At 40.1% G+C, this 13,021-nt stretch overlaps 2 protein-coding genes across 3 annotated transcripts; both read right to left on the bottom strand.

Moving 5' to 3' along the window:
- Positions 1–278: 278 nt before the first annotated feature.
- LOC126396461 (elongation of very long chain fatty acids protein 4-like) lies at positions 279–6,109 on the bottom strand. The gene is made up of 9 exons (XM_050054560.1): positions 6,072–6,109; positions 5,915–5,972; positions 5,342–5,529; positions 5,177–5,257; positions 4,958–5,014; positions 4,759–4,873; positions 3,525–3,652; positions 3,272–3,445; positions 279–1,623 (listed from the first exon to the last, which is right to left on the bottom strand). Exons 2-8 carry the CDS (start codon positions 5,970–5,972, stop codon positions 3,281–3,283), a joined length of 792 nt encoding a protein of 263 aa, XP_049910517.1. The 5' UTR covers positions 6,072–6,109; the 3' UTR covers positions 279–1,623; positions 3,272–3,280.
- A 1,135-nt stretch (positions 6,110–7,244) lies between these two features.
- Positions 7,245–11,671, bottom strand: elovl8b (ELOVL fatty acid elongase 8b). 2 transcript variants are annotated; one of them, XM_050054558.1, is made up of 10 exons: positions 11,374–11,671; positions 11,211–11,275; positions 10,564–10,751; positions 10,366–10,446; positions 10,151–10,207; positions 9,952–10,066; positions 9,635–9,762; positions 9,368–9,541; positions 7,797–7,847; positions 7,245–7,710 (listed from the first exon to the last, which is right to left on the bottom strand). In XM_050054558.1, exons 2-8 carry the CDS (start codon positions 11,266–11,268, stop codon positions 9,377–9,379), a joined length of 792 nt encoding a protein of 263 aa, XP_049910515.1. In that variant the 5' UTR covers positions 11,269–11,275; positions 11,374–11,671; the 3' UTR covers positions 7,245–7,710; positions 7,797–7,847; positions 9,368–9,376. The 2 variants fall into 2 exon arrangements, with proteins under 2 accessions (XP_049910515.1, XP_049910516.1); XM_050054559.1 differs by having other exon boundaries at positions 11,384–11,671.
- Between the last annotated feature and the right edge of the window lie 1,350 nt (positions 11,672–13,021).

Below are 13,021 nucleotides of genomic sequence, written 5' to 3'. Positions count from 1 at the left end.
ACACAAAATATTATTTTTCAAAAAATGCAACGTACTAAATTATGATGTGTTATTCTAGATTAAACTACAAAGCACTATATAAAGTAAATTAAATTAGACCTGCCTTTACCAACTACAACCTTAAAGGAATGTACGCACTGATGCATCAATAATTATTATCCAATAAAGTCACATACAATAATACAGGGCTGCAGAGTGTTGAGGTTTTTAAAGCAAACTCCTATTTTTATTTATCTTTTTTATTTTATTGTGTATTTATTTATTAATTTGTATTAATCTGTTTTTTTTGCTGGCATATTCTTCCATTTTGTTACGTATTTATTTATTTTAATTTATTTATTTACTTATTCATTGATGGATCTAAAATTGTTTATTTTATTCATTGTCTTTTTATTGTGTAAAGCACTTTGCGTTGCATTGTTTGTATCAAAAGTGCTATATAAATAAAGTTTGATACAATATTCTGCATGAATACTTTAAGTATATTTTAACACTGATATTTTTGCATTTTCACTTCAGTATGATTTTTGAATGCAGGGCTTTTACTTACAGTAACAAGTATGACTCAGCATGTCGTACAGCCAGTGGTATTTAGTATTCAGAGCTTTTATTTTCTGAATACTTGCATCATTGGCTCCTTCGACACACCAAGTTATTACAAAATAAACTTTTATACAAAAAAAAAATAGCATTGACAGTATATTATTATAAAAAATAGCAGATGTTTTTGATCACTTTCTCCATGATATAAATATAGATGATAAATCTTGATTAGCTGGCATCAAACTTTGTCTTGTGTGGGTCTTGCATTAATTTTATTGTGGAAATAACATGACAGTTATATTACATACTGAGTATAAATGATGGAAACATTATCTACACTGAGGTCATTATAAATCAAACTACACTGGTGATTCACTGAGAGTTCCTACAGAAACATCATATACTTTTTCTTAATCTTATTCTGTTGTAAAACTGAACCTGTTAAAATAATTTGATGATATTTTCTATTTAATGTGATGGGACCATAATAAGTTCAATTAAACACAATAAGTTTGTGCTCTAGAAAAGGATCAGCACTCAGTGAATAACCTCCTAAGCCCTATGATAAGCTATCATGGCAAGGCTTAACTATACAGACCAATGAGCAGTGATAACCAACATGTCTTTGGGGTCATCAGGTGGGAACCTCCTTTCACCAGTGTTTCGTCTAGTTGCTCCCACGACACCTCCGGGAGGCTAGACAGTGATCTCTAGCGTCCCAGAGACACTCCCCTAATGCCAGGACTCACTGCTCCCCGCACCGACCCAACAGTCTCCTTTACCTTACATTATACATGGCTTTCTCAGCACAAACAGCACCGCCACCTTCAACAAACCCATAATACCTTCACATGGTAACATACTATAATTCTTTGACAATAAGGAACATCATGTGCACGAGGAGGCAGAACAATGTGGGACTTTCACACAAACAGTACCATCAAGATTCCTGTTTAACTGAGTTGTAGGAGCTGAGGGAGAGATGACTGCTGTCGCTGTGAGCTGCACTCAGTTTGGGGTTTTTTGAGGTTTGTGGTTGCTTCTCATTCACTGGGTCGGTGTGCGTCTGCCTTTCCCATCCTAAGAGAGACAGGGAGAGAGAAATGATTGACGTTAAATCTGTTACAGCTCAATTTAATAATCACAGGAACCAAAACACTTCTTAAAAAGTTTTTAAAGTGCAGCTTCAAATTGCAGCGTTATATCAGGGGTAAAATCACAGACAGTCTGTAATGTGGCACATGGAAACAGCATGTTTCTGTACACAGCAGAAGCACAATAACATGCTTTCTGTCCACTCCTGGTGCTGCAGGTACTGCTGACTAGGGCTGGGTGATATAACAATATATTTTTCAAGCAAGATATAGATTTAGACAATTCAGTTTATATCAATATAAAGTCAAGTTGTGTTACATAACACATGCCAGTGTGCATCTCTCCTCTCTCACGCTCTCTGCACAGCTCAGCCTCACTCACGAGTTCTCCACCAACACCAAGAGACACAGAGCTGCTCTTCTGACTAATCTGTTAATTAGTCTACAGTACGATGACGGTCTATATGTGCACGTGCTACGCTGAATCAGTCTGTGATCTGAATGAAATGACCTCAACACATGTGCGATACAGCGCTGTGCTGCATGTGTGGGGGACAGAGCTGTTTGATTGTGTCAGATGAGCGTTTGTTTGCTAGTTTGTGTGTGAGATAGACCTAGTGCGTCACCGTTCTTCTTGGTAGTCGTAGTTTAATGTGTGACACTGAGACAGCGCCTGGATGCAGGCAACAGATGTGTTTAAAAAATGCAGCGAAAACTCAGATGTTTCATATAAAAAGGCGTATGTAACACGGACAAAGTGTCTCTCACTCCCTCCCGTCCTCAACCTCTCTTTTGATGCTCTGTGCAATAAAAAATATTCAAATCATTTTCCAGCACTAGATTCATTTGAAAGGCCATGGAAAACTTTTTAACTCCTCCCACAAAGATTTTTAATTGTGTCAAACTACATTGGACTTAGGCCTACTTGATACTTTTATAGTCATGTTACAGTTTAGTGTCCTGTGCTGCAAACCTTTAAACCTCTGCAGCTCCACTGCTGTGTGCAAAAACAGTAACGTACAGCCCTGCTATTTATTTTATATCATGTTTCCTTTACTTGTTGTGCAGCTGTTTACTTTCAAACAGGGAATAAAATCCCTGTCTTTGCATTTTATTTTGATCAGTCTGTTTTTATAAAAGTGCTTGTGACGTCTCAAATGTGTCTTTGACTTGCAACATGTAGCCCATTTCGTAGAAAATACCGAGATATATATTGTGTATCACCAGTCAGCCTGAAAATACAGAGTTCTATCTATCTATCTATCTATCTATCTATCTATCTATCTATCTATCTAGTTCAGTAGAAAGAAAATCGTTGTCTCTCCAATATCTCCAACACTCACACGCAGCAACGAAGGCCCCAGCCAGTTTGTCACCGAGTTAGTGTCATAAAATATTTAATGTTAAAGTTTGACAGCAAAGCGTTACTATCTGTTCAAAGATCAAATCAAGTCCAGCACATAGACCGGTAGATATTTAATAGACAGTGAATAAAGACTCTGACTCTTGATAATGAGCACCATGAGACAACTGTTCACACTGTTGGCATGTTGTTCCCTCTAGTGGACACTAGTGAGTACTGCACACAGGGACAACACCCTCTACGTCTTGCGTGTTTGTGTGTAACACCTCACCACTGTGTCTTATTTCTGCTTCTTCTTGTTGAGGTAGCTCTGACAGTAGAAGTTACTGAAGAGGACGATGAGGGTGACACAGTAACCAAACACCAACAGGTTCAGGGAGTCGGGATAGTCGCACTCTGTGAACAGGTTGTAGCCTGAGTGCAGGAGGACCAGCAGGAACTGCACCTGGAGAGGCAGCTCACTTCAAACATTTTGTATTTTATTTATTCACAAGTGTTGCCACACAGAGCAGGAGGCCACTCACCAGCTGCAGAGAGGTGAGGTATCTCTTCCACCACAGGTACTTCTGCATGTGAGGGCCGAGCGCAGCCAGGCCGTAGTAAGAATACATCACAGTGTGAACAAAGGTGTTGACCAGGCCGATGAAGAACGCTGCAGGGTTTAAACAGAGGAATGTAAAAACACTCAGACAGAAATGGGGTGGTTCATTCATCTATTTAAGCTGGAGAGATCAAGTCCTCACTGTGAGTAAATTGAGTAACAGCTGGTACAAGTTTCAGCTTGTGAGGCAGCAGACACCGATGACACAGGATGGGATGACGTAGTAACATTTTGTTAGTATTACAGTTTCGTTTAGAGCATTTCACACACAGTAATTAGGCTATTGTTATTTGCATTTATGAAGCAACCAGTTAATGGACTAGAAAGCATTTGACTACAAAGAAGATGGAGAATAAGAATTAATCACCTCAGGGAATAATAAAGAAATTACTTTGTTTTCTCATTGTTGACTTTGTTGTGTTCTTATTGTCAAGTTTTACAACAACACATGTTGTTGTTGCAGCACTATCTTTTGTTCGAGGGTTTTCCCCCATTTTTTTCAATTAGCACATGTGCTTTTGCATTATTTTTATTTAAGCACCATCATACCACTACACAATAAACACCCACTCACTCCGTCTGAAGCTCCTGGGGACAAAGCTGAATGTCTGCTATCACAGCTGTCACTGGTGAAGTGGCATTATTAAACTGAATAAGGCAAAATAATTGGCTATTAAAGTTGATTCTGATTCTAATACATGAACACAGCAGGGCTCTGTAGTTTGTAGCAAATGTTAAACATGTGCTGTACTGAGTGGCAGCACGTCCTCGTAGCGCTACCTGGATTCAAGCCAATGAATTAATAAATAATCACATGTTGTTGTGGTTTTTATGTGACTTCATGTGAGCTACTGGATGCAAGAATTTCCTTATGGGCATGAAGACAGTATGTATCTATCTATGTGAGTATACTACAGGAGTAAATGGTGTGTTTGTCGGGGACTATTTTCAGCTGTGGATTAATACACATTCACAGCAGCAGTCCAGGATGGCAGGATGGGGAATGTGGGACTGGTTCAAAATAAACTACAATGCATATATAATTATAAATGTGACATGTTCCTACATGGGCACTGTAGTTTATTTTGAATCAGACCCACATTCCCCATCCTGGACTGCTGCTGTGAATGTACACTAACAGAGAGCACTTGACTTACACTGTCCGCCAGGCACATATTTGATTCCCGCCCACCAGTTGAAGATCATGGTGCAGTGATGGTAAACATGAAGGAACGTTAGCTGGCTGTTCTTCTTCCTCAGGATGAAAAAGATCTGCTCATACAGAGGAGGCTGTTAGAGTTTCAACTCTGAATTATGAATTTCACTGATACCGCAAACGTTTTAACAAATACGTACGGTGTCACTGAGCTCTATGACCTTAGAGACGAAGAACCACCAGCAGACTCTGGCCATCTGGAGCGAGGAAACAATGGAGTTTTACAGATTATTTATTCAGGTAACTGTGTTTTATCTTTCAAAATATACAGTCAGGTGTCTGTTGGGATTATTTTACTGCAAATTATTCAACTTGTAGCTTGTCAAAGACCAAATTTTCTGCACAAGACACTTGCTTACCCTCAGTGGCAGCGGGCTGGTGCTGTAATCTACAGGCTGACAGAGGAGGCTGTAGCTCGAGAGCCAGGATGTGACCAGGAACTGGAAATATTCACACAGTTACTTCATGAAAAGATACACCACCAGTATAACCACTTAACAGAACAGAATGCAGCACAGCCTCACCTCATAGCACATGTAGCCAGACAGGCCGACCATGGCAAAGTTGTAAACAACGAGAGCCACTTTGAGGTCAACGGGTTCTCTGTGTTTCATCAGACGAGGGCCGGCCCAGACCACGCAGAGGTACACCAGGAAGATGAGTGCCACCGGGACGGGGGAGTAGACCAGCAGCCATGAGTCCGTCCTCTTGTCTGGAACATAGCAGAGCTCTGTGTCAGGGACTATTTACAAATGAATACATTTACAAATTTATAAATATATTAAAGGACACATTTCCCCTTGATCTGCCTAAACATTCAGCACGGATTGTTGTTTTACAGGAAATATCAGGCTTTTTCAGTTCGTCTTGTTCCAGTTCAGCTCAGATAACCTGTTGGGAGTGCAGTTTTGTGAATGTCATATTAAATATTAAATTCACAAATAAATAAATTGGCACCGGAGAAAAATAAGTCAGTTTCTGCCTGAAAATGAAAGGGTCATCACTATGTTTGAGCCTCTGTTCCTCCAACTCCTATATGTCCACCGCTGTAACAAGATACAAGTTTTAAAAAGTGGCAAGGTAAAAAATAATCATACCTCCATTGTCCACTATCCTCTGGTGCACAGACAGGACACTCTGCCATGCAGAAGCCATCTGGAAAATAAATAAAAATACAAGATATAAAGAGAGTTAACAAAAGGAAGAAAAAAACACACTAAAATCTCCAGCATTTAAAGATAAATATCTGCTCACTGGTAAACACCTTGTCACAGATAAACTTAGGTGACAAGTACTGAGAAGATTTATAATCACTTCCTGCTTAACTTGTTTTACATGATGCTTTGGTTGTGGTTAGCACAGCAGGGGGCGTTCCCTTGCCTTACTTTTCATTTGGTGCTCACATCATGTATTGTTCCATGTAATTAAACACTCACATTCATCAAGGGATATATATAGAGAGAGAGATAGATAGATTGTTGATACAAAACATCAGTAAACTACTATACTATGATATCTTATTATAGATTATACAGCATTAAATTAATATTATACCTGCCTTTACAGCTGCAACATTTCAGTGACGTACACACTGATGCATCAATAATGATAATCCAGTCAGGTAATATACACCGATCAGCCACAGCATTAAAACTAATGACAGGTGAAGTGAATAACATTGATCATCCTCTTACAATGCAGTATTCTGCTGGGAAACTTTTGGTCCTGGCATTCATGTAGATGCCAGTTGACATGCACCACCCACCCTCTCATACACTCTGTCATGGCAACGGCACTCCCCGATGACAGTGTTCCAACCAGCGGGTCTATGTACCATGCCACACTGTAAAAACTGCTCAGGAATAACCCGAGGAACCTTACAAAAACACTTATGGCATCAACCTGGCCTCCAACTTCCCCAGATCCAAATCTGAGCGAGCGTCTGTGGGACATTCCAATACCCCAGAGTCTAGTCAGAGTCTAGGGGGGGTACTGCCATCAGGGAGTGTTGTACTTGGTCCGCAGCAGTGTTTTAGTATCAAGTAGCATCCACATGAATGCCAGAGGTTTCCCAGCAGGACATTGCACTGTCATGAGATGATGAATGTTATTTACTTCACCTGTCAGCGGGTTTAATGTCGTGGCTGATCAGTGTATATTATTCAGATATGGGCCATTGTGGCATTTCGAGAACATTTCAATGCTGATATTTTTGTACTTGAATGCAGGACTTAACTTGTGACAGTTACAAGTGTGACTCGGAACGTCATAAATAAGTCATGGTAACATGGAAAGTATATTATTAATATAATAAAAAATAGATGTTTATGTTCATTTTCTCCATGATGTAGATATAAATCTTAATTAGCTGGCATCGAACTTTGTCTTGTGTCTGGGCTTCATTACCCAAAGTTACATCCTCTACACTTTCTCAACTTGCATTATTTTTTTATTGTGGAAATGAGCATGACAATTATATTACATACTGCATCAAAAACAAGTCGACTAGTCACAATATAGTGATACAAATATTATCTACAATGAGGTCAGTACAAATCAAACTACACTGTTTATTCACTGAAAGTTCCTGCAGGAACATCGTAAGAGCAAAATACGTTTTATACCATTTTAAAAACTGATCTTGTTAAAATAAACTGATGGTATTTTTATTTTGTGTGAATGGACCATAATAATCATTTAACATAGGAACACACTGTGATGCTTTGACAGTAAGGCACATGTGCATGAGAGGGCACCGTGTAGGATTTTCACACACAGTACCATCAAGATTCCTTTTCATCGGTGTTGAAGAAGGAGCTGAGGGAGAACTTTCTGCTGAGGGTCTCTGGATTCTTCTCATTCATCGCGGCAGTGTGCTTCTGCCTTCTCCATCCTATGTAAGACAAGCAGAGACAAATGGTAAAAGTAGAATCTAATAAGGTAAATTTAAATACATAAAAATACCCTATCACTTCTTACCTTAGGGGTGTGTTCTTTCCGGCTGTTCACAGTTTCATAAAGCTTCACAATCTGCAGGAGAGTTAAACATATCCATCTGATTCATTCAGAGCACACGTGAGCAGATGTGAACACTCGCTCACAGCTTCAAATTGCAACATGACATCAGGGGAAAGTTGAAAACAAAATCAATAAAATCCTGAAATGTGACAGATGGAAACTACAGCAAGTGTCTCTACACACCAGTAGTTCAAAAATATGCTTTTTGTGCACCCCTTTTTGTGCCAATCTTAGCTACACATCATGTTCACATGCAGTTTTTTCAGCGTTAATATATAAACTCTGAATATTTCAAAACTCCTGAATGGAAATTAAACGTCCTCTCCCTCCTCCTCTTGTTTTCTTCTCTAATCTACATATTTCAATCTGCATTTCGGTGTTTCGTTGTTGTTACGTTTTTTTTATTTCTCTCTAAAGGAGGGTGTGAACTCATTAACACTGCATGCATAGAAACCAGCAGACGCTATTATTTCATGTACAGCTTCTGATGCTCAAATGTGGAACAAATTGCCAGCTGAGCTCAGATTTGAGACAACGCTGCCCACTTTCAAATCAAAGCTAAAGGCCTATCAGTTTACCATTGCTATTCATTTTCTTGAAATCAAATTTGTTTTATTTTTTTAAAATTTGGTTGTTTGCTTCAATCAAAAATGTTTCTTGTGCTTTAACCTGTGTAATCTGTAGGGCATTGCCTCTGGGTATAATGTACAATATGAATCCATTTGCATTTCTTACAGAAATTAAGTTCAAAGTCAAGTTCAAGTTTATTGGCATGAGATAAAACTATGTTAATCCCACACCAGGGAAATTCACAGTGTGTGAAAATACATAAAAATTACAATGAAATGCTTGTGCTCTGTGACACTCTCTGCCTACACAAACAGCATGTAGCGAGGCGTCATAGTACAGTACCATCTTTACACCTCTGGCCATGGCTGTTGCCAGCAGAGAGGCATAAAAATCTGGCTTCCCATGTGGCTGGTTTTTGCTCGTCAATGCACATGTGGCATTTTCTAAGGCTGAATCCAAATGTCCACCCTCTGGACTCACAGGCTGAGCCCTCGTAGACTTCGTATGTACTGTGATGTGTTCACTGTCCCCACATGAAGTTTGGGAGGGCAGAGACTGCAAGCCGCTGATAGACAGGCCTCAAGCCTGTGTCATTTGTTGCTGTGGAAATTGTTAAGTGAAGTCTGCAGAAAGTCCACTTTAGGCTCCTTGTAGACTGGATGGATTGTGGGTATGGACTGTCCTCAGCACTCCCAGACTTCCCATGAATGCACCTGCAAAGTCCACAACTCTGCATGTGCTGTGACGCTCAGACATTTGGATTCAGCCTAAGTACATGGATGCGGATGGGTTCAGAAAATGGAGAACCATGCTGCAGACGTGAGTTTTCAATACACTGCCCCCTACAGCTTGGGAGAATATTGGTTCGCAGCGAAGAGAAACCTGAACAAAGTATAAAACATCTAAGATTTCATCATTACGATATCACATCAACTCATGTCAGTGTGTTTGTAACGCCTCACCACTGTGTCTTATTTCTGCTTCTTCTTGTTGAGGTAGCTCTGAAAATAGAAGTTACTGAAGAGGATGATGAGGGTGACGCAGTAACCAAACACGACCACGTTCATGGAGTCGGGGAAGTCGCACTCTGTGAACAGGTTGTAGCCTGTGTGCAGGAGGAACAGCACAAACTGCACCTGTAGAGGCAGTCGGGGGAAAGCTCAAATCAGCTTATATCACAAACATGTTGTGTTTACAACTCCTGCCACACAGACCGGGGGGCCACTCACCAGCTGCAGAGAGGTGAGGTATCTCTTCCACCACAGGTACTTCTGCATGTGAGGGCCGAGCGCAGCCAGGCCGTAGTAAGAATACATCACAATGTGAACAAAGGTGTTGACCAGGCCGATAAAGAACGCTGCAGGATTTAAACAGAGGAATGTAAAAACACTCAAGAGTGCCAATAAGAATTAGGCTGTAAGTATTTCAAACATGTAGATCAGGACGAGTTCAAGCACTGATAGTGAGTGATTTAGACATCATAATCAGTTTTTCACGAGGTCATGCCACTAACACTCACAGTAAATGACTAAAAAGGTTGACTTACACTGTCCGCCGGCCACGTACTTGACTCCCGCCCACCAGTTGAAGATCATGGTACCGTGGTGGTAAACATGAAGGAACGTCAGCTGGCTGTTCTTCTTCCTCAGGATGAAGAAGATCTGCTCATACAGAGGACGCTGTTACAGTTTCAACTCTGCTTTCTGAATTTCACTGATACCACAAACGTTTTAACAAATACGTACTGTGTCACTGAGCTCTATGACCTTAGAGAAGAAGAACCACCAGCAGGCTCTGGCCATCTGGAGCGAGGAAACAATGGAGAAATTTAGTTCACTGTGAGTTTTATCTTTCAAAATACACTGTCAGGTGTGTGATAGGGTTATTTTACTGCAAATTATTCAACTTGCAGCTTGTCAAAGACAAAATTTCTGCACAAACATCAAAGACACTTGCTTACCCTCAATGCCAGCGGGTTGGTGCTGTAATCTACAGGCTGACAGAGGAGGCTGTAGCTCGAGAGCCAGGATGTGACCAGGAACTGGAAATATTCACACAGTTACTTCATGAAATGATACACCACCAATATAACCACTTATATTATAATACAGAAACCTCTATACCTGAGTAAACAGAACAAAAAGCAGCACAGCCTCACCTCATAGCACATATAGGCGGACAGGCCGACCATGGCAAAGTTGTAAACAATGAGAACCACTTTGAGGTCAACGGGTTCTCTGTGTTTCATCAGACGAGGGCCGGCCCAGACCACGCAGAGGTACACCAGGAAGATGAGTGCCACCGGGACGGGGGAGTAGACCAGCAGCCACGGGTCCGTTCTCTTGTCTGGAACATTAAAGAACACCGTGTCAGGGACTATTAATAAATACATTGCAGGACACGTCTCTGGATGGAATTACACATTTTACGAGCTGCTTTATGTTTAGCTCAGACGACCTGCTGTGTGTGTGCAGTTTTGTGAATGTAAGTCAAAATAAAACATTTGCACAAAAGAAAAAAGGAAAGCAGTTTGAGTCTGACAGTGAAAGGGTCCGCCCTATGTTTGCGTCAATGTTCCTCCCACTCCTCTGTGTCCACCACTGTAACAAGATTATCATTTTAAAAAGTGGCATGGTGGCTAATCATGTGACCAGACACAAAGCAGTGATTGTGAACATAGCTGGAAAACATCTGCAGCTCCCAACTCTCACACACATTGGCTTGTTTAGACTGGGAATCTCTACAATACAACTACAGGACAATATGAATTAGATGTTAAAGTAGGAAAATGTATCATCATCATACCTCCATTGTCCACTATCCTCTGGTGCACAGACAGGACACTTTGCCATGCAGAAGCCATCTGAAAACTAAATAAAAATACAGGATATTAAGACAGTTAATGGCCAAAAGAAAAAAACACTTTAAAATGGAATCACTGTGGCATTTAAAGGTGAAACAAACTCACTGATGCACACCTTGCAGCAGGTGTTTTACCGTTAAACCTGAGTGAGCACGCTGCACGCTGGAGAACCTTTGAACGCCACCTGGCAAACCAGTATCAGCAAAGTTCAACTTGCAGCGCGCTGCAGCCAAATCTGGATTTTTCTGAGATGATGAAACAATGAGGACGGACTGGAGCTACCAGCCGGGTCTTGTCTTGTCTTGGTCGGATCACCAAGTCCGGACTCCCCCGACGCCTTTTGTGTGACTCCTCAAATCTGCAAACTTTCTTGGGGGATTTCCCATGGTTCATAGCGAGAGTAGTGGACGTGGTTGTCCTTCCCCCGGCAAAGTCTGCACAGAGCAAGCATGCACAGCGCAAGGGAGACATGCACTAGAGTTGTATTTGCACGTGACAGCACCTGTCCCCTCAGGGTTATTCAACATCGCATATGCCAAAGTGCCTAAACGAATAAACAGACATGAGATCATGAGGACATGTGCTACTGGAGGCACTTCAGTCAAGTCCTGTAGGGTTTGGTGCAGGGATACTTAACTTGCTCTTCCACTTTTGCAAAATGACAGCAGGCTTAGGGCCAGGTAGTAAAATGTTATGAATATACTTATCAGATAAAATGAATATACACGACTAATCCAGTCGCAGCTGGAGTGGACACTGAGGATATGCTCAGTCTGGGGACCGGGCCTGTGTTTGTCACCAAGTTCACCAGCCGCGACACGGATTTGATGCTTATCTATTCGCGGTATTACGGTACGGATGGTTAAAGACCCCCGTTTTTCCCATTGATATACCAAATAAACAGTGCATTGTATTGCACATTATATGAATTTAAATTACAATATATTTTTTTTACTGTACTTTTTTTTTTAAATAAAAAAAAGGAGCTCCAAATTCAAAAACAACAAAAAATGTGCTTTACCCGTCTCTAAACAAAATGCTTTTTATAACTTATGAATGGATTCTTGTTCTAGGTGACCCCCACTATGATCATCACCTTTCATGCAATTTTACTGCATAGTTTGAGAAATTTAAAAAAGGTAAAATCTGCTCAAAATACAACATAAAAGTTTCCTCATATTAAATATTAATTAAAAATAAGCCTTCAAAAAGGTTACATAAATCTTTCAATGGATTCTTGTTCTAGGTGACCCCCAACTATATCCACATTTTATTATTATTTTTTACTTTATTAATCCCCAAGGGGGAAATTCAGTGTTTCAATTTTGATGCAATTTTACTGTATAGTTTGAGAAATGTAAAGGTAACGTCTGCTCAAATAACCCTGTAGAATAATCAAAGTTTCCTCTTATCAAATATTAATTCAAAAACATAGGCTACGTCATAGGTTACATAAATCTTACAATGGATTCTTGTTCTAGGTGACCCCCACTATGTCCATGTCAATTTTCATACAATTTTACTGTATAATTTTTGAAATTTAAAAAGGAAAAGCCTGCTAAAAGTACCCTAGAACATAATCATAATTTGCTCATATTAAAATATTAACTTAAAATAATCTTTCATAGGTTACATAAATCTTACAATGGATTCTTGTTCTGAGTGAGTGACCCCCACTATGTCCATATCAACTTTCATACAATTTTACTGTATAATTCATGAGAATACAATACAAAATTTCTTAATATTAAAT

The sequence above is a fragment of the Epinephelus moara genome, chromosome 10 (assembly GCF_006386435.1).
Source record: "Epinephelus moara isolate mb chromosome 10, YSFRI_EMoa_1.0, whole genome shotgun sequence".
Lineage (NCBI taxonomy): Eukaryota > Metazoa > Chordata > Actinopteri > Perciformes > Serranidae > Epinephelus > Epinephelus moara.
Note: the sequence above shows the minus strand (reverse complement) of the source record. Positions and strands in the feature narration are given on the sequence as shown.